Genomic DNA, 20,591 nt, shown 5'->3' with positions numbered 1-20,591 from the left:
CTGCTTTAAAGCTACACTGTGTAACTTTTTTAGTTTATTCTTAGCTAAAAACATTTAGTTCTTTCAAAAATATGTGTGCTCATAAATGTATATTTCTTTTAAGAAATAAAGTATTCTCGAAAGTTTATAAAATGCCATTGAAAATGCATACGGGTGAGGGGTTCGAATCCAGGTCGCCATGTTGCCCCTCCATCTTGAAAGTACATTAGCCAAAGAGGGACATACACGTAAATTCAAGCTTTACCTTTTGAGTTTTAACACTCGATGGCACTCATGGACGAGGTTGAACTGGAAGCCATGTTAATCTTGGACTAAATCGGCCACCGTAGGAGTTAAAACGAAATCGAAAATTGAGAGGAACAGAAACAAATATTCATTGGATGGTCATATACCTTTTCACCGCTAGATGGTGGAAAATATCACAAAGTGTAACTTTAAATTGAAAGTCATATTGTGGCTTACATGACTTTAAACTAAAAAACCCTTGTCGTGGTCACACAGTTTCACATTTTCAGCACAGCTGCCATAATTATCGCTCACCCTCCAGCATGCTGACGTGCATGGCATCATTAGCGCGTTTAGGCACACTAAGCATCACCTCCAAACCCTCCTTTATTTCTCCTTTCCCTTCCTCACAGCATGTCAGCAACTCCTGTTCACAAAGACACCCATTTAGAGCTGTAAACTGATTCACAATGTATTTAAAAGGACATAATTATTACATCACGACACATCAGGTAAAGACTGAACAAAAACACTGAGTCTCCACCTTCAGCAAGAGCTGGTATTTGGTGATTCTCTGAACGGGCTTGATCAGGTATGATGAGATTGAATTGGCCAGTCCATGTCTCCGCTGTATCTCCTGTGAGAAACAGAAAAAAACAATAATACTGTGGTTGTAAAACTGTGGTAACTAAACAACAACAAAAAAAAGGTTAAACCAGCCTTTTCTAGTCTTAGCTGATCTGTCCCAAAATAATAAGTACCCCAAATCCATTGGGACAGACCTGTTTAACCATACTGGATGACCAGCTAACCACCCTAGACTTGTTTAAGCAAGTTTTTTTTATTATCACTGTATTAATGGAGTTTTTAAAACATACAATAATAATAATAATAATAATAATAATAGATTTTATTTATAATGCACTTTTCATTCCGAAGAATCTCAAAGTGCAACAAAGGAGGGAAAAAATAACAAAAAAAATGAATAACAAGAAAAAATATAGAATACTACAAACAATCAACCAACACAGAAAACAGAACAGAAACAGAGCTGATGGTGAACAGAAACACACCTATTACTCATAAAGATAATTTTTCCCATTGTTACACTTGCAAAAGTGCACTTGTGCCATGTGCTTTGGATCATGAGCATAGATCGTTAAAATAGAGCCCATAGTCTTTACTGGTACAGTACTGCTAAATCAGTTCTAGCAATTTTCCTGAATGAGAAATTGTAACATTACCAGTAAATTACTGGTACGATGCTGTGTGCAAACAAAAACTAACAGGATTACCAGTTTGGGCACATACGATGGCAGGACATACTGGTGCCAATCATAAAGCTCTGTTTACAGTGTAAGCTATGGAGCCTTTAATTGCATTTCTATGGAAACAAGCACTAGACGCGTCTTGTCTCGCGTTCAAGACCCTGCATTTTATTACCTTTATCAGTGCTGTGGCTCTCCATTTACTATTGTGTACTATAATAAATGCAGTACTGTTATGCGTCTTAAGAGTAAAAACACTTTCTGTGTGATCATCCCCTGATGCCTGCACTCAGAAGTAAAAACCAAACAAAAAAACAGATGAAACTGAAGCACTTCTCCTCATCCAGGAGGATGAAGAAAATGGTACAGCATTTAAAGGTAATTTCCAATGATTGTAGACTGCTTCTAGCCTGACAAGCCAGACCCACATCAAGATGTTTGGTCTGGTAACTCACCATTGACAGGGCTCAATCCGAGGCTGAGGCGCGGGATAAACGTTTGTCTTTCAAACTCCCTCTGCACGCGATTAGATAGCGCTACTACAACCAACCAGAGCAACAAAGGTGAAACAGAACCCGTTGATAGATTAAACATTCGTCGTATCCGGACGGCAAAACTCCAAACACATCTTCCCTTCTTAAGAATGACTTCAGTGCCGTTCTTTGTTCTTTTCTCAGAGAAAAGCTTAACTCCAAGTCTTCCAGAGTCGTGGTTAAAGCTGATTCGAATGACCGCTGTTGGCCAGTTTCTGTGTTGACTAGAAGCACGCAAGCGCAACTCGGCTGTCATTATGTTAAGCCCCGCCCACCGACTCTATACACGATGTGATTGGCCCGTCAAGAGTTTGGCATTTACAGCTCAGATGGGTATTGAGAGTTGCTAGACGACACTCGCGGACAGACAAGATTTGCTGCCGCTAGGGTGCGTCTAGATTTCTAGGCTAGACTGCTTCTACAAACATTTGTGAAAGAATGGGTCGCTCTCTGGAGCTCAGTGATTTTAAGTGTGGTAGCATGATAGGTTGCCACCTGTGCAATAAGTCCAGTCTTGAAATTTTCTCACAAAATATTACTAAATACAACAGCAATTCAGCCACGAAGTGGTAGACCATGTAAAATCACATCCAAGCCTTACATCACCAAGTGGAATGCAAAGCATCAGATGCAGTGGGGTAAAGCATGCTGCCACTGGACTCTAAAGACTCTTCTCTGTCTGGTTGAGTCTGGGTTTGGCGGTTGACAGGAAAACAGTACTTGCCTGATTGCATAGTGTCAAGTATAAAGTTTGGTGGAGTGGGGATTATGGTGTGAGGTTGTTTTTCAGGGGTTGGGCTTGGCCCCTTAGTTTCAGTGAAAGAAACTCTTAATGCTTCAGCAAACTAAAGACTCTTCAGAGATATGTAGGATGCAATACAACTCTATAGGTACTCAAGATTAACAAGAGATTGGTAGAAACTGTGTGTTATGGACCCTTGAAAATTCATGTGCATGTAAAGGCAAACTTTTGACAATATAGTGTAGCTTCATATGTCATGGGGAGATGTTACGGCAATCAGAATTGAAATGGATGCGCACACGCTTCAGATGCAGTCACGGTGGAGCATTGCGTGTAAACGCCGTCGTTGCAGCTCTCCGGTGCTCCCTGTCTGCTTTTTAAAACGTCTCTAGCATCTCACCTCCATACAACAAAAACCTTTACAATTAACCAAGAGAAGAAAAAAAGAGAGCTGACTCACATCGAAGAACCTCCCGGCCTGGCCCTGGATGAGCTGACTGGAGTCAGGCTTGTTTTTGCAGTAGGTGACGTAAATGTGAAATTTATCAGCCTTCAGAATGAGGGGAAAAAAAATAAACACATTCAGTATTTATGTTCCAAACAACCTCACCGGAGTTTGAATGTACCATAAAGCAACTGCTTATGAACATTAATACTTTACAGCGGAATTGATATTTTCGACCTTTCAAGCTTTAAATAATGATCATCAAAATGCAGTGAGGGCCAATTTCCCATTTTTACAGCCTCTTAGCACACACTGGTTTTTAAATATTCATATGAAATAAAATGATGATGAATGGTCCATACTGAAATCACAATATGTTCTCCTAACAAAGAAAAGGAGACAATGATTCATCTCCATCTCACCCATGTGACAAAACAATGGCCCACATCTTCTGGAAGCTGCTCATAGTTTTCCAGCTCTTTCAGGAAAATGCTGCAAAACAACAAATAATGGTAAAATAGTGTGTAGTGAGTGGTTGCCATGCTTTTACTAAGGTGGTTGTTCCTAGTGAATGAACAATATTTGTCCATCTTGATAATATCAGCATTGGCAAACATGATCATTCTGTCTCGAGTTAGTCTAAAAGGTTGAAATATTAAATCGTATTAAATATAGATTGACACTTTGCATCAGCCCACCTGCTCTTGAGAGTTATTTTAGTAATATTATATACTATTAAAGAATTTATTAATATTCTGAATTATTAATTTTGTATTTAATTATTTTTTTTAGTTTTCATTTTAATTTAAAATAATTAAATTGTAATTTGAGCACAAAAACAATATATACATTTATTTTCAACTTAAGTATTTATTTATGTTTTTCTTTAACTTAGATCTTAGTTGCAAAGACACCACTTCTAATTTGAATTGATGTTTTTTAACTTCAAGGTTTTCATCGATTTATAATATTTATTTCATTATATGTATGCATTTATTATATTTTATTAATATTATGTAATAATTTTCATGTATATTATTTCTTTTTATTTCTTTATTTCATTTCAGCTTTATATCTATTAACAACAGCAATTTTTACGTATTTGTTTTAGTTTACATTAACAACACTACTTCTCATGAGCAAAGATGGAAGTATGTAAGTGCCATACTTTAGGGTGGAAATGCGCCAGCTAAGCAACTGCCATTGAGAAGAATGGGAATGCTAACAGATCAGAACAGTTTCTCCAGGTATTACGGATCTCCTTGGCAAGCACTACTAATTACTCACATGCTTACACAGACCATCAAAGTTACAGCTTTACGAACCATCAAAGTGACAGCTTTACTGCTAAGCTATAGCGCATATGCAAATCAACGCACATAAACTTGGAAATAAAGCCTGTTTGAAAACATACTTGTTGTGGAATTCATAAATCTCCTGAATATTCCCAAAGATCACATGTTCCTTATTCGCAATTCCAGATGGGATCTCTGCACCGCTTGTCATTTCCCAGAGAAAAGTCTGCACATAAAAGCACAAGGGAGGTTATTTCATCCTTAGTTCCCAACAATTCAGGCAAAGTAAAGTATATAACCATGCAGCCTTGGATTACTGTTGAAATCAAAAGCCATGACTTTCTGAGATCACTAAGAAAACCTCTAAAGCTTCTCTTTGGCAGCAGAAACACTCTCACCTCCAAACACTCCTGTAGGTCTCGTACATAAGCTCTTTCTGTCTGGAGCAGCTCAGCCATAATATACCTACAGAGAGACCAAAACGCCCCACTGAAAGCCCAGCAAATTACAGACATTCAAATGCAAAGAACGTCTGAGACAGCACTTCATAACACAAAGCTAATTCCTCTAGGAAATGATTTAGATTAAAAAGGATTTTGTGTGAAGAAGAAGCTATTGATGCTGTGATTTAGTTTGGAACTATCAGCTTAACCTGCGCACGGGAAGCTGGCACACAGTATAAGGATTCCGAGTCATATTTAAAATCTTCATCACTCACTCTTTCTTTCTGGCAGATTTCTTCTTTTCTTCATTAACTTCATGGTCGGGGTCGTTGAGGTTGACCTCTGGGTCAGTGTGGGTCAGGCTGGCGGGAATAATGTCCAGCTCCAGATCTTTATTGTCCTGTTGGAGAGGTCAGAGGGAATACTGAAAACTGCTGTTTGTTTTTAATCAAAACTTTTGATTGCTCATGATATGATCAATTATTAAGATTGATAAATATATAATTTGCGAGAATTAAGCAGAACAGCTGTTTTCAACATTGATAATAATAAGAAATGTTACTTGAGCACTAAATAAGCATAGTAAATTGTAATAATTATGTTTTATCTGTGAGCATAAAATACTTCTTTCAAAAACATTTAAAAAAATCTACTCACCCAAACTTTTAAATGATAGTCTATGCACCTAAATATGTAATTGTGCACCTTCCCTTTCACTTAAAATATTACTTGAAGGTAAGGCTATGATGAGACTCAAAGGTAAACTCAGTGTATACTGCAAAAGGGGTCTTAATAAAGCCATTTTTCAAAACTGGAAACTTCACAGAGCATCTTAAAAATGTAACACTCAGAATTTGAGGCACTTAAAAACCATGACATGCACTGCAATGGCTAAAGACATCATCTGACACATGTATATAGACGAACATCTTGATTTTGCACAGTTAGACACGTTCCTGGGTTAAAATATTTTGTTGATCCTGCAAAAAACATTCCAGACTGATACTTTATTCCTAACCATATCCCTACTCCAAAACTAACTCTACCCACAAGTTATCCCTAAAATTGTGATAGGTGAATAACACTGATGTAAAAGAAACCTAACCCTGGTTGTAAACCTAAACTTTAGATAAACTGTACACTTATCCCTAAAATCTGATTGGTTGATTGAAATGTTTTTCCTGCATCAACAAAGATGTACAGTACAGGCCAAAAGTTTGGACATTTACATTTAACATTTACATTTAACCATTTAGCAGACGCTTTTATGCAAAGCGACTTATAAACAAGGGGAGATTTCATGCCTCTTTGGGATGGAACCATGAGGCGTCGCTCACTCGCAGAACGCAAGCTTTTGGACACATAACTATTTGTAGTATGTAGTTGCTGCCCGGGGCGGCAGTGGCTCAGTGGTTCATATAGGTTGTCTACAAACCAGAAGGTTGGTGGTTCAATCCCCGGTTCCACCTGACCAAGTGTCGAAGTGTCCATGAGCAAGACCTAACCCCAGCTGCTCCCGACGAGCTGGATGGCGCCTTACATGGCTGACATCGCCGTCGGTGTATGAATGGGTGAATGTGAGGCAAAAATGTAAAGCGCTTTGGATAAAAGCGCTATATAAATGCAGTCCATTTATAAATGCAGTCCATTTAGTAAGTAAGTTTCTTCTGCTCATCAAGCCTGCATTTATTTGATCAAAAATACAGAAAAATAATAATATTGAGATATATTATTAGAATTTAAAATAATTGGTTTTCAATTGATTATACTTTAAATGATCATTTATTTCTGTGATCAAAGCTGAATTTTCAGGATCATTCCTCTAGTCTTCAGTGTCACATGATCCTTCAGAAATCATTCATGATGATTCATTTTTAAAGTTGGAAACAGTTCTGCTGCTTAATATTTTTTCATAACCTATGATACTTTTTTATAATACTTTGATGAATAAAAAGTAAAAAAATAAAAAAATAAGCAATTTAAAAAAAAAAAAAGAAATCTTTTGTAACAACAATACACACTACTGGTCAGTAATTTAGGGTCAGTCTTTTTTTTTGTTGTTGTTGAAATAAATCAATAATTTTATTCAGCAAGGATGTGTTAAATTGATTAAAAAAAATTATAGTAAAGGAGATTTATATTATTTGAAAATATGTTTTTATTTTGAATAAATGCAATTATTTTGAACCTCAAATACCTTATTCATTAAATATATTAGGCAGCAGAACTATTTCCAACACTCATAATAAATCATCATATTAGAATGATTTCTGAAGGATCATGATCACTGAAGACTGGAGGAACCATCCTGAAAAAATTCAGCTTTGCATCACAGAAATAAATTATCATTTAAAGTATAATAATTTGAAAACCAAATAAATTAAATTGTAATAATATATCACAATATTAAATATTATCAATGCATTTTTGATCAAATAAATGCAGGCTTGATGAGCAGAAGAAACTTCTTTCAAAAAAATGTCAAAGAGTAATGTGTCCAAAGTTTTGGCCTGTACTGTATATCCAGGAACATGTTACACATGGTGTAATCAGGTTCTGCTACATAGACCAAAATTTAAAGTGTTTTTTAACTTTAAACTTTTGATGCCTCATGATATAAGATTATGATTTATATATGTATTAAATAATACATGAAATAAAAAATACATGCAGGATAAATTTCCTAAAAGAAAAAAACTGGCTTTGCTTGGCATCTCACCTCAGAACACACTCCCAGCGCTCGATCCAAGTTGCAGCGGTACTGACCCATCCGCATGGAGAAGTCTCGGTAGCGCCTGTCCACCGTGGACACCCATCTCTTGAGCTCGGTCACATGGACATGCCCTTTCTCCACCAAACTACCAGCTAGCTGGATCAAGAGCTTCACCTTCTCCTGCGTTTGCTGAAAGAGAAGAACCAGCATCAGGTCTGAGAGAACAGATGCGTTTGTCTAAACGTGCAGAACTCAAACCACAATCTAATACAGGTCTTTGGTTGTTTGGACCACTTTTATGACTATGTTTGGCCTGGATATTCTGCATAAAAATTCTTCTTTTGTGTTCGACAATAGCATTCAAATTTGGAACACCATGAGAGTGAATCATTTTTTTAAATGAATCATCATTAATGGCTGTTGTCAATGTTTTTACCTTTGCAGACACACGGAAATCTTCGTACTCTTTTAGTAGTTCCTGAGCTTTTTCGCTGGTATCACCAGGCGATGTGTGTGTGGATAGAAAATATTCCCCCGTCTCCTGTAACCAGTCAATAGCCTGTGTAGAGGGTACAGTTTAAAAAAGGTAAAAGTCATTTCATGTTTTTATTCACAATCACTCCTCTCGTTAGACAAGCATATTTCCATTTTGTACTAGATAAATGTTTAACTAGTGTTTTAAACAAAGTTTCTAACCCTTGTGAAAAAGAAACTGTACTTGCAGCAATACGTGCCATTTAAGTGTACTTAAAGAGAATACACTCTCATGACTAAGTTGCAAAAGTACACTTTGTAATAATATCAAATTAAAAGTTTTACTTTAAAGCACATTTGAAATCATTTTCATTATATTTTGTTGTGCTATAAACAACCACTTATGTTGACTAACATACTAAAGCAGATGTAAAGCACTTGATTATAATCAAGTAGTATGTTATTTGATATTACTTTTAATTTTAACTTTAAAATTGTGCAAAATTGCAACTTCATCATTACAAATGTACAATTACCGATATATTTAAAGTTGCAGTATGTAGGATCGATAGCTAGTGGTCGAAATAGGTACTGAAGGCCAAATTCAAATTATTGGAGATCATTGTTTCCCCAGCCCCATGCTCCTCAGACTCGATGCTCACACGGGTTGCCAGCTTGTACACACGCAACAGGAGTGAGCGCAATTGACTATAAAAGCCACATTGTAAGTTGATGAGTTGATTTATTTGCATTATAATATGCTCTTGATTTTTAGATGGATGCATTTTAGGTCGGGTAGAATCTGCAATCTCTGACCCAGTTTGTTTGCTTCCATGGCAGCAATACGTTGAGCTTTCTGCCAACTAGAAACCTGTGGTGGCGAAATACTATTGTGTAAACATACCAAAACAAAAACAGACATTCCGACACGGAATGCACATTTTAAAGTTGAATAACTGGCTGTAGGATAGTTTTTCTGAGAAATGAGTAGGTGAATTTCCTAAATACCAAGACATATTATAGTATTCGTATGCTTTAGTAATGTTCAAAACTTACATACAGCACCTTTAAATGCATGCCATACAAGATGCAATAGAAATAAAATTAAATATCTTCCCATAAAAAAAGTTTGCACTTATGAATGTTCTTTTATAGTCTAAAACATATATTTATTAATATTTCCATAATAAATACTATTTTAAAAGTATACTACAGTGTTGTTCTTTTTTACAAGGGAAGACAAAACCACCAATGTTATTGAAAACTCCCACACTCACCTGTTTGGCGTGTCGTTCAAACAGAACGTACTGTTGGCACTGGTCTAAACGTCTTTTCTTCAACGTCCAGAAATGAAGGACACGGTTTTCCCTCTGTAGCAGCTCACTCAGAATGGCTAAACATAAGAAAACACACAAGACAAGATCAGCGCACAGTTACAAACATTCAGGCTAAATCGCATACAGAAAAATGTTGCCGGTATAATGCCTTTAAGTAGTCCTGACCTTTGACTTGAGACTCAGTAGCTCGATTGTGGGTGGCGACCCCAGGCATGCTCACATTGTTTCGATGGATGTATTTGAGAAAGACCTCTGCGTTCCGACGTGCTAAAGTACATGCCTAAAACCAGAGAAATAAAATATTTTGTATTGAGTCAGTGCACATAAACTGTTCCATGACCTCATCATTTACTATGCTGATAGCAACTGAAGTTTTGGGAGTGTTGATGAATGATGGACAAAGATCCATTCTTTATTACAAATGAAAATATGTTTTACATGCTGTGACCTATTTTAACTGACACATATGGTGAAATTTTGCTGCAGAAGCAGTTTTTAAAAATATAAAAAGGACAAATTGGTGAGATGAGCTTCTGTTGTTGCAGGTGTTTGAGTCTCTCCGTGTGTGTGTGTGAGGCGTACCTTGAGAAAGGCTTCTTTCTGCTCCAGGTGTTTGTTGATGAGAGGGCTGACGTGGTCGGTCTCTGCCATTGAGCCCAATTTATCATGACCTCCACACCAGTCCTCCTCTCTTCTGTACTCAAGTTCCAGACTCTCCAACACATTACATACCTGAGGTGGACATACACTATGTTACACACACACAGTAGCATCACAAAGCTTAATTTAAGTCTCTGTACTGTTTACAGTGGTCAGTCAGAAAGCAGGGTGGCCAATCACAGACATACGCAGTGGTAATATATGTAAAATAATACAATTTAATGACAGTAAAGAAACATACATAAAATTGGCACCATTAAGTGAAAAATAGAACATTTGGCAAAAAAATCTGATAATAGAGTGTACTTTCGGGAAAGATATTGGAACTGACACTAGGGGGAGCTAACATTTCTGTTAAGGTACAAGAGAGCATGATTATTGTGTGATAATATCCAAATATCCAAATCAATGTACCTTTATGGCAAGTCATTCTTCAATGCCAATGGCTCTAATACCTAAAAGGTTCTTATGTGAGGTGCTAGCAAATTCATATGGGCTCTAAAGATGCCTTAAACTGACCAAAATTGACAGTTCACATTGAAAAAAAAGAAAAAGATTTCAAATAAAACAACATTCTGAACTTTCTATGTATCAAAGAATCATCAACAAAAAGTATCAGTTTCCACAAAAAAATTAAACAGCACAACCGTTTTCTTTAACCTTTTGTAACTTTTAACATATTAATTATTAATATTTCACAATATTAATGTTCAACTGTATTTCTTATAAAAAATCTATGCAGCCTCTATGAGTGTAAGAGACTTTTTTTCAAAAACAGCTTTTATTACCCCTAAAATATAACTTGAAATGAAGACTACAACTCAAAGCATACTGCAAAAGGGGTCTTGAAATTTTCAAACGAACTACTAAAAACCTTACAGGGCCTCATAAAAATGCAGTGCTCATGGCGTGAGGCACTAAAAAACCATGACATTTACGGCAATGGCCAAAGACATCCATCTGATTCACAGGTGCATAGAACCATTTAAAAAGTGATTCTAAAATAAAGGCTGATAACCCGTTTAAACTGAAATGTACAGGTTTATCGCTAGTTCACATTCTCAACCACAGTCTCAGCAGACACTTGTTGGCATCGAGGCCGTCACAAACTCCATTGCAACCCACCTGTTCAGATGTCTTGTAGAAGGCCACAGAGGCATTAACCAGCTTTAATCTGTCCTCCATCTTCAGCATGAGGGTTTGCCAGTGCAGGGCCACGGTCTCAGCGCAGGCCCGGACAGCATCTGGGTCATAGTGACCAGCCTGCAACAGCAGCTCCGCCCTCTGCTGGAGCTGTAGGGCGCTCTGGTGGGTGCGCTGGAGGGAGTCGGCGTGGAGCAGAGACTGTGGGCAAAGAAGGGGGCTTTCAAGTCGGGCTAATGAAATGGGAGCTGACATTAACAAGTATGTCACTCACTTTGAAAAAACAAAACAACAAAAACATGTCTTGAAAGACTTGAAACCTTCACTGAGGGATGTAGCCTAGTAGAATGTAATTAAAATGAAAATCAATATATGGGGCAAATATACGGGAGGTTTTTTTTCCTTATATTTCTGTAATATAGTTAAGCAATATTACACAAACAAGCATGCTGTTTTTGCAGAATATCAGCACGATTGCAAATTAGATATTGATTTTATACCACAGTTCAATAAACAACAAGTTAATATTGGGAGTTACATTTTAGACACAATATTGTCTGTATATGCTCAATTTAAAATAGTACCAAACTGAGTTTCACGGCAAAACTGTTGTGCGTCTCAGAGACATACAGTGGCATTTCGTGGCTGAATGAATCAGTGTATTTGAACAAATCGGTGATTCAGTGACCTACTTATAAAGACAGTCACTTGATGAATGAATCAGCCATTGGGGCGAATTGGTTGAATAAATGACTCACTCAGAGAATTATATTTCCGAAGTGAAAAAAATGATTTTGCTGATACAGATTTAGATAGGTTACATAGTATTAATATCCTAATTTAATTTATTGATTGAATGTACGCATGCATCATCTTATGTCAAATCCTTACATCTAATAAAGTTGCTCTTATGAAAAAAACATGCTCTTATGAATGTAAAAATGCCCTAGGAAATTAATTCAGTGTAGCAAATATCACCCCTTAATTATTATAATTTTTTTGTCACTATCGTAAACAGATCACTTAAACTAACCAAGGTACCAGCAATAAAACAATAAAAATAAAATAGGGAAATCATAATTTTTAACAAAATTCCAGAAAACATAGACATATCATTTTTTTCTTAATGTTGCACATCCTTACTTAAAAGTGGCTCATTTTAATTCTTGAGGTGTACTTAAATTAAATTTTTCTTTTAGGACCGCAGAAGAGGCGGGTAAGTTCACGGAGGGTCTCCTTAGGAGTGCAATGAAGACACGATCAGCTAGACGTCCTGCCGTTCAAGGCCAAAACAATCAGTGGTGAAGAACAATCCGATGCTTTCATGCTGGATGAATAAAACTAGCAGCCTAATTTCGCACACTTGTTTGGCATCGCAAATATCAGTTGATGAAAAGTGGTACTTGGCCTGAAAAGTTTGAGAACCACTGCTGTAGATGATTAAAACATATATTTAGTGGAAGGGGAAATTTGGCCAATGCTCAGCACTGACTTCCTTTGATTTAGAGAGGCTGTCGTTAGTCGAGAATTATACGCAGCAATTTGCTGAATTAAAACTCGTCTTCATTTCGGGCTAATGTGCTTCTTACTGCTTATAAATTTGCTGAGTAATTGTTTTCTTTTCTCTTTTCTAAACTCAGAAAAAAATCAACTAAGCTGCTTGGTATCAGATGTCTTTCATGAATATAACAAAGGGGTGCATTATAATTTATAGATCAATTTATCTTTGTTTATGATAGATTATAGCAACCATGAGAACCCCTTTAGCATTCCCAAAGTGTGTTTATAACCACCTGCAGGGTTAAATAAACTGTTTTATATTAGCAGAATAAAATGGGAAAAAAAATTATTTCCTAATTGCAGGTAATGGTGTACACAAGGTTTAATATTTAATATTAATGTTCATATTACAGCATATTGGAGCCACATGACGCTGCCCCCTGCTGAATCTATTAAGGAAAATGCATGTGAGTGTGTGTACCTCAATGGCAAGCTGAAACTGTTCATGCTCTCTCTGAAGTTGTTCCGCCTCAGACAGGGAACCAGCATTCGCCGTGCTCGACGTCAGCATGGATTCACCATTACGGATCCAACCCAACACCTGCACAGAACATCATATGAATGTATGGCCATGTGACCGGCTACAGAAGTGAAAAATGAAAGGCAATCAATTACTTTGGATTAATCTGTTAACATATTCAGAGGTATTTATTTAGGTTTTGGAGCAGCCTCCTGCTTTTTCCATTTCGTGACAAAATTTGAGAAATGTGTTTTCCTGGCTGTGACTCAATGTCTCAACCCTGTCAGATACATAAACAATGTGCCATGTCAAATAATGACATGCACATGCACACGCACGCACGCACGCACAAGCACGCACACACACACACACACACACCTAAAGGATTATTAAGAACATCTGTTCAATTTCTCATTAATGCAATTATATAATCAACCAATCACATGGCAGTTGCTTCAATGCATTTAGGGGTGTGGTCCTGGTCAAGACAATCTCCTGAACTCCAAACTGAATGTCAGAATGGGAAAGAAAGGTGATTTAAGCAAATTTGACCGTGGCATGGTTGTTGGTGCCAGACGGGCCGGTCTATGTATTTCACAATCTGCTCAGTTACTGGGATTTTCACGCACAACCATTTCTAGAGTTTACAAAGAATGGTGTGAAAATGGAAAAACATAAGTATGAGGCAGTCCTGTGGGCGAAAATACCTTGTTGATGCTAAAGGTCAGAGGAGAATGGGCCGACTGATTCAAGCTAATAGAAGAGCAACTTTGACTGAAATAACCACTATGTTGCACTCAGGGCAGGCATTTGCTATAGGCGAGCTAGGCGGTTGCCTAGACAATTGTGTTAGGGGCGCGAGCGCGCTCTAGTGCCGCCCATTACTTCCCATTAAGCATAGAATCGGAACAAGCGAAATACAACATAATGTTCATTAAACATGATCATCATAGGGTGCCCCCTCAGCCACACGTTTAATTACTTATCAACCTGATTATTAGATTGAATTGATGGTGATTATTGATTATTAGTTCAGGCGTTAGGTCAGGCAAGTGCTCATCTTGCGCGTTCATCAAAAATGAGGCGTCTAAACCCCGCGGATGCACAGGGATGGAAAAAGAGAAAAAAAGAAAGGAAGAAAATCGAAAGAAAGCCCAGTATAGAGGTTAGTCTTCTTAACTCAGCCAATAAGTTGTCAAACAAAATAAAATTACTTAGTATCAATCTTATCAACTAATATTTATTTTATAAATATTATTAATATTGTCACTAAGCTATCACTTGCTAGTTTTCTACATAATTACTATACGTATTGCACACATAACTTCACTGACAATAATCTACAATAACCTACATGGATGTCATTTAAATATCAAACGTCCAGTTCATTATAAATATGGATAACCTATGCATGTTGTTTATGAAAAGTACAAACGCTCTCTACGTGGGCATCAGAAGGAAATAAATACGGCCTCTCGGTTTTTTTATTGTTTTTTTTTTACTTGAGTAGCCTAACGAAAGATGCCATATCATTTACATTAAACACAAATATGCTGTGTTCACCAAGTTCTTTACAGTGGCTGTAGTGTAGTGGTAAGGCGCATGGCATCAAGATATGATGCAAATTGATCAGAGGTTCAATCCTGCCTTTTGCCACACTCGCTCTATTCCTTTTTCCCATCGCATATCAGATCGGAAAGGCATGTATTTTCAATAAAAAGTGAGAAAATGTTTGAAAAGTGGAAATAAAGCGTCGAACGTGTTTAATAATAAGTGTTTCTCGGTTAGGGGTAGGCCTAGGAAAACAGACATGTGCTGAATTAGAATAGAGACGATAAAAGTGAGTGCAGACAGGGTTGCCAAGTTTTTACAACAAAACCCGCCAACTACTTGCCCTGAACAATAGATTCTCGGGGGGTTCTCCGGGGGAAAAATGGTGTTTGGGGGGTAAAATGTGTGTTATTTTAGCAAGGATACCAGCTTAAATTCACACTCATGGGTCTATATATCACATAATAGTCACTTCAACACGCGGATATACAAAACAACCCGTGGGGGAAAAAAACGTGGACTTGGCAACAGTGCAGTTGAACTATGTTGACATTTGACAATGGTCTATCCAATTGATGTCTTTCCTGGTTGGGTTGAAACACGCCCCATAATCACAGCCCAATGGAGCAGTTTCAGACTCATATTCTGACTAGAATTGAGTATGACCACGTCAGGCTAGTTTTGGTCTCCTTGTTATGCCAAAACAGCCCTGACCCTTTCGAGGCATGGACTTCACTAGACAGCCTGAAGATGTGCTGTGGTATCTGGCACTAAGATTTAGCAGCAGATTCTTTATGTCCTGCAAGTTGTGAGGTGTGGCCTCCATGGATTTGACTTGTTTGTTCAGCACATCCCACAGATGCTCAATTGGATTGAGATCGGGGAATTTGGAGGCCAAATCAACACCTCAAACTCGTTGTGCTCCTCAAATCATTCCTGAATCGTTCCTTAGCCACAGGGGAATACCTATTCCATGAAAGGGTGTGCATGGTCTGCAACAATGCTTAGGTAGTTGGTACGTGTCAAAGTAATATCCACATAGATGGCAGGACCCAAGGTTTCCCAGCAGGACATTGCCCAAAGCATCACACTGCCTCCGCCGGCTTGCCTTTTTCCCATTGTGCATCCTGTGCATCCATGTGTTCCCGTCCATGTGATGTAAAAGAAAACGTGATTAATCAGACCAGGTCACCTTCTTTCATTGCTCCGTGGTCCAGTTCGGATGCTCACGTGCTCACTGTGAGCACTTTTGCCAGTGGACAAGGGTCAGCATTGGGACCCTGACTGGTCTGTGACTATTCAGCCCCATACGCAAGAAACTGCGATGCACTGTGTATTTTGACACCTTTCTATCAGAACCAGCATTAACTTCTTGAGCAATTGGCCGCCCATGACCCTGTCGCCAGTTCAACACTGTTCCTTCCTTTTTGGAAGGACACTTTTGATAGATACGGACCTTTTGATCCGACTGCAGACCGTCAACACGGCACAAGATCTGCAGTTTTAGAAATGCTCTGACCGAGTCGTCTAGCCATCACAATTTGGCCCTTGTCAAACTCGCTCAAATCCTTATGCTTGCCCATTTTTCCTGCTTCTAACACATCAACTTTGAAGACAAATGCTGTGTCTCATTTCAGAAGGCTGCGTCCTCCGGAGGTCGCATTTGAAGGCTGCATACGTCATAAGGCCGTCTCATTTCAAAAAAGTGAGCAGGTCACTTCAAATGCGACCTTCGAATGCGTCCTTCTTTCACAGGATTTCGGAGTGTGCATGAGGTGTAGCCTTTGCGGCTGGAGATAACCCATAATTCTTTGCGTCGCCGTTAACAACCGTCAAATATATTTCTGCACCACAGATATACATGCGAGCGTAGGTGTGGTGTTTAAAATGTAAGTTCAAGCTTGTCTTTATTTTTAAGCTCTATTACCTCAAACAGATAGTTGTGGTCAACAGGATTACAACGCTTTAGTGGTTTTTAAACATTTAGAACAGTACATTGCTGCCAAGACAAGAAACATTTCATAGTAATTTTCAAGTTATAAATAATTTTCATTCATATAAACTGGCGTGAGAGTGCAACGAGGCATAGCAACGTGATACTTCCTGCCTGTGTGTCCTACAAAGGACGTCTCGTTTAATTCTGATTGAGGACACTTCGTATACTGCATCCTACACAGGACGTGTCCTCTGGAGGATGCAGCCTTCAAAATTTAACGAAATGAGACACAGCTAAAATGTTCAATTTTAGTGCTGTGATGAAGAGATAATCAGTGTTATTCACTTCCCCTGTCACATGCCTGACAGGTGTATACAAATGTGTGTATAAATACACAGTGTTTTAAATAAGGTTCATATTCTATTCCGAATCTAATACAAAACTATTGCTGGTTTTAACTTCGACAAATTAACCTTTTTATAATGAACCTTTCCCTTAGTGTCTAGTTGTATTAATTAAATTGTATTTTTTATTTATTTGTAATATTTATTATAGGTCTGGGTTCAGTAATTAAGATGATATGTTTAAAGAACATTCTAGTAGTCATCTCTGATTCATATCAAAGTAGAAATGCTGCCATTTTCCAAACTAACAGCAAACTGATCAACATTTCGTTCCATTTCTCAAGAATCCGTGCAGAAGCATTAAGGCTGCCGAAACGTTAAAGCTGAGCTGGAGGGATTCCCCACTCCCACATTATGTAACCCCCCTGCTTACATTTGCATTCATTTTCAAAACCAAACTGATGTTCAAGAAAGTACATATAGAAATAATATAGAATCTAATTAATTAAAGAACAAAGATAAAGCCGAGAGGTCCTGAGACTACAGCACTGCCAATAAGAAAGCACTGCTGTCTATGAAATAATGCAAGTGAACTGATTGATTCATTTTTCTGAAATGCAGGGTTGCAGTCTGCACCCACGCACTGCCAGAGTCTGGATATGAACGATAGAGTGCAAGTGTGTGTGTATGTGCGCTTTTATGTGTGCAATTAGCTGGGCACTACGCACTCCAGGCTAATTGTATCAGTCAGAATCTTGGATATTAGGACGGCACAGGCTTTGTTCCTAAAGTAAAGCGTTCCTCATGTCATAACGGTGAAAGTGACTTCAAGTAGGGTTTCAAAATGTGTGCATGAGCTGAGATGTAGCAATCGGTTTTAAACACACACCTGTTTAACCTCCGCCTGAAGGTGTCGTAGCTGCAAGCACTGCTCCAGACGTTTGTGTGTGTGTTCTGCGCTCACTTCCAACTCATGCTGTTTTTCATTCAAAAACTCCAGCAGCTCTTGAACTTTTGACGCCAAATCAACATCTTTTTCTCCGGTGAGTTCCATACCTGAAAAATATACATTTTAAAAATGCGTGTCAGCATATACACATTTACACATATACATTTGATAATAAAATGTCAGTCCAAGTAGAGTATGTAAACAAATGACGCAGTTTTTCTAAAATACATTTTATGAACAGTATATTTGTACTATCATTTCATCTTTATCATCACCAAACTTTGTGTAAATCTATATAGTTTTTTTGTATATTGTATATAGTTACACTTGTTCAAAGATGTAGTACTCAAGATCACCTCAAATCCAGGTTTGAGAGTCCAGGACCATATTTTCTATGACTAGTTGAGATTTGAGAGTGTTTAGTTATTGCAGTGAAAGTGTGCGTCATAAGATGCAAGTAGCTAAACATTTAATATTTGACAACTGTTTTATGATAAAAAACATTCAGTGACCAACAGTAATATCGAGTGATGCAAACGACATTGCTTTTATTTTTTTGCAAGTTCACCATTTTGACTAGAAATGTAGCATTATTTATGTAAATGATAACTGAATTTGTTGTAACAAGAACCATTTAGCATTTTTACAAACAGACAAAAATAAGAGTGTGCATATTTTCAAAAATATATTATTTGCAAATAGTTTACTTAATAACTACAATATAACTGGAACTTTTACCATTCTTTTATAAGGATTGTTTTTGGCCGATCGCCTTCTGTGGAAAAGTGTTGAAAGTGCCTTCTCGGAGTTCAAAATGCGGACGTGACGTCAGATGAGCGTAACTGGTCACGTAAGCCTTTGAACTGCAGAAGCACTTTCAACACTTTTTCCATAAACTGAATATGGAAGTCGATCAGCTGAAACTTTACTTTCTAAATTTTTAAATATGGATATTTTTCTTAGACAAGTGCATCAATTCACTTCAGAAGGCATTTACTAACCTCCAAGAGCTGTTTGGAGCACGTTATTTGACAGACAGATGCATTTTTATGGATTTCAAAAACAGAGCAACAATCCCTGCCATTAAAAAGCTTGGATTAGCCAGGACTTTTTTAACTCCAATTTTATTAGTCTGAAAGAAGAATGTCATATACACCTAGGATGACTTGAGGGTGAGTAAATAATGAGCTCATTTAAATTTTTGAGTGAACTATCCCTTTAAGTGAACATTTAATCTTGCACACATTATGAGAACATTACTTTTGAATGTTCCCTGAACATTCTGAATTAAATAGTAACATTTAAAAAGCATTACAAGAACAATGTATAAATACAATTTTTGTGCTAACATTTCGAAATCATTATTCAAGACAAGATAGCTTTAAATGAACATGTTATTTACTTTACTGAAAGGACATTTACTTTGTGAGAACCTTACCAGAACATTAGCCAAAACTCATGCCAATGGTTCAGATGTCTGGCTGGTCGGGATTCTCAAACAATCCAATCAAAGTTTTGAGCCACAGAGCCAAAATATTTACAATTTTTGGCAGAATAAACGATTTTTAAAACTTGATACATCAGGATGGAATACAAGTGTTTAATGGGAAAACACCACAAGTGAATAGGGTAAAAACTGAACTAGATATCTTCACACTTACACAGTTGATTAATCACAGTAGATTAAAAAAAATATACCGGTATTAAAATTTTTCTTAATTTTTATAGTTAAAATCGAATTAAATATGCACTAATCTGCACAAATTTCCAGAATGTGAACATTTATTTATTTTTTATTTTTAGATTTACACATTTTAATTAATAGTAAAATATATATTTTAATTTAATATTTATTTGATTTTCATTGTTCAATTAAAATATGTAAGGATTATTCAAGTCATTTTGATGAAATTTTACTATTACTTGAAATGGGGGGGGGGGGTGAAATGCTGTTTCATGCATACTGAGCTTTTTACACTGTTAAAGACTTGGATTCCCATCCTAAACATAGACAAAGTTTCAAAAACTAAGTTGGACGTTTGATGGAGTATTTCTGTGTCAAAAATACTCCTTCCGGTTTCTCACAGGTTTTGGAGAGTTTTTTTTCAAGTACGAGTCGCTTGACGTCAACGGGTCGTAATGTCCTTGTATGGGCTGTACGGGCTCTTCTCCCGGAAGGGTGCGCGCGCGCAAACGACCAGTGCGAGAGAGAAAATGCACGCCCATAAACACTGCTCTCAAGCTGCAGATCCACTCGTCCGTGCAACACTTCCTATGGGTGACATCAAACGACTTTAATGCGCCCGCACAGCATTCCGGGAAGGCAGCGCTGCATTTGAACCGATTTGAACGCAGAAATGAGGGGAAGCTTCACAACATCACGCTTCAGTCACGTCGCAACAGTGGATCTCCACGGTCACTGCTGTCACAGGACTTCACAAAATCAACAGTTACCAAAGAAGTGTGTTTTTGACGGAGCGGTCCCAGCGATAAAGGTTCTGTCCTGCTTTGGA

The 20,591-nt window shown here is 37.5% G+C and overlaps 1 protein-coding gene across 1 annotated transcript in view; it reads right to left on the bottom strand.

The window, feature by feature from the left end:
* kalrnb (kalirin RhoGEF kinase b) overlaps nt 1-20,591 on the bottom strand; it is a 110,350-nt gene that overhangs the window by 44,101 nt on the left and 45,658 nt on the right. Inside the window, exons 15-29 of the mRNA XM_067459070.1 lie at nt 18,019-18,185; nt 13,260-13,379; nt 11,261-11,479; nt 10,058-10,207; nt 9,641-9,755; nt 9,416-9,531; nt 8,101-8,223; nt 7,671-7,853; nt 5,227-5,351; nt 4,907-4,973; nt 4,628-4,734; nt 3,636-3,705; nt 3,229-3,318; nt 770-862; nt 541-652 (exon numbers count right to left, since the gene is read on the bottom strand). Of these exons, the coding sequence (XP_067315171.1) occupies nt 541-652; nt 770-862; nt 3,229-3,318; nt 3,636-3,705; nt 4,628-4,734; nt 4,907-4,973; nt 5,227-5,351; nt 7,671-7,853; nt 8,101-8,223; nt 9,416-9,531; nt 9,641-9,755; nt 10,058-10,207; nt 11,261-11,479; nt 13,260-13,379; nt 18,019-18,185 (1,857 nt within the window). The remainder of the gene's footprint in view (nt 1-540; nt 653-769; nt 863-3,228; nt 3,319-3,635; nt 3,706-4,627; nt 4,735-4,906; nt 4,974-5,226; nt 5,352-7,670; nt 7,854-8,100; nt 8,224-9,415; nt 9,532-9,640; nt 9,756-10,057; nt 10,208-11,260; nt 11,480-13,259; nt 13,380-18,018; nt 18,186-20,591) is intronic.

Source organism: Pseudorasbora parva, chromosome 12 (assembly GCF_024679245.1).
Source record: "Pseudorasbora parva isolate DD20220531a chromosome 12, ASM2467924v1, whole genome shotgun sequence".
In the NCBI taxonomy this organism is placed as follows: Eukaryota; Metazoa; Chordata; class Actinopteri; order Cypriniformes; family Gobionidae; genus Pseudorasbora; species Pseudorasbora parva.
The sequence above is the reverse complement of the archived record's forward strand: the minus strand, read 5'-3'. Positions and strand labels throughout refer to the sequence as shown.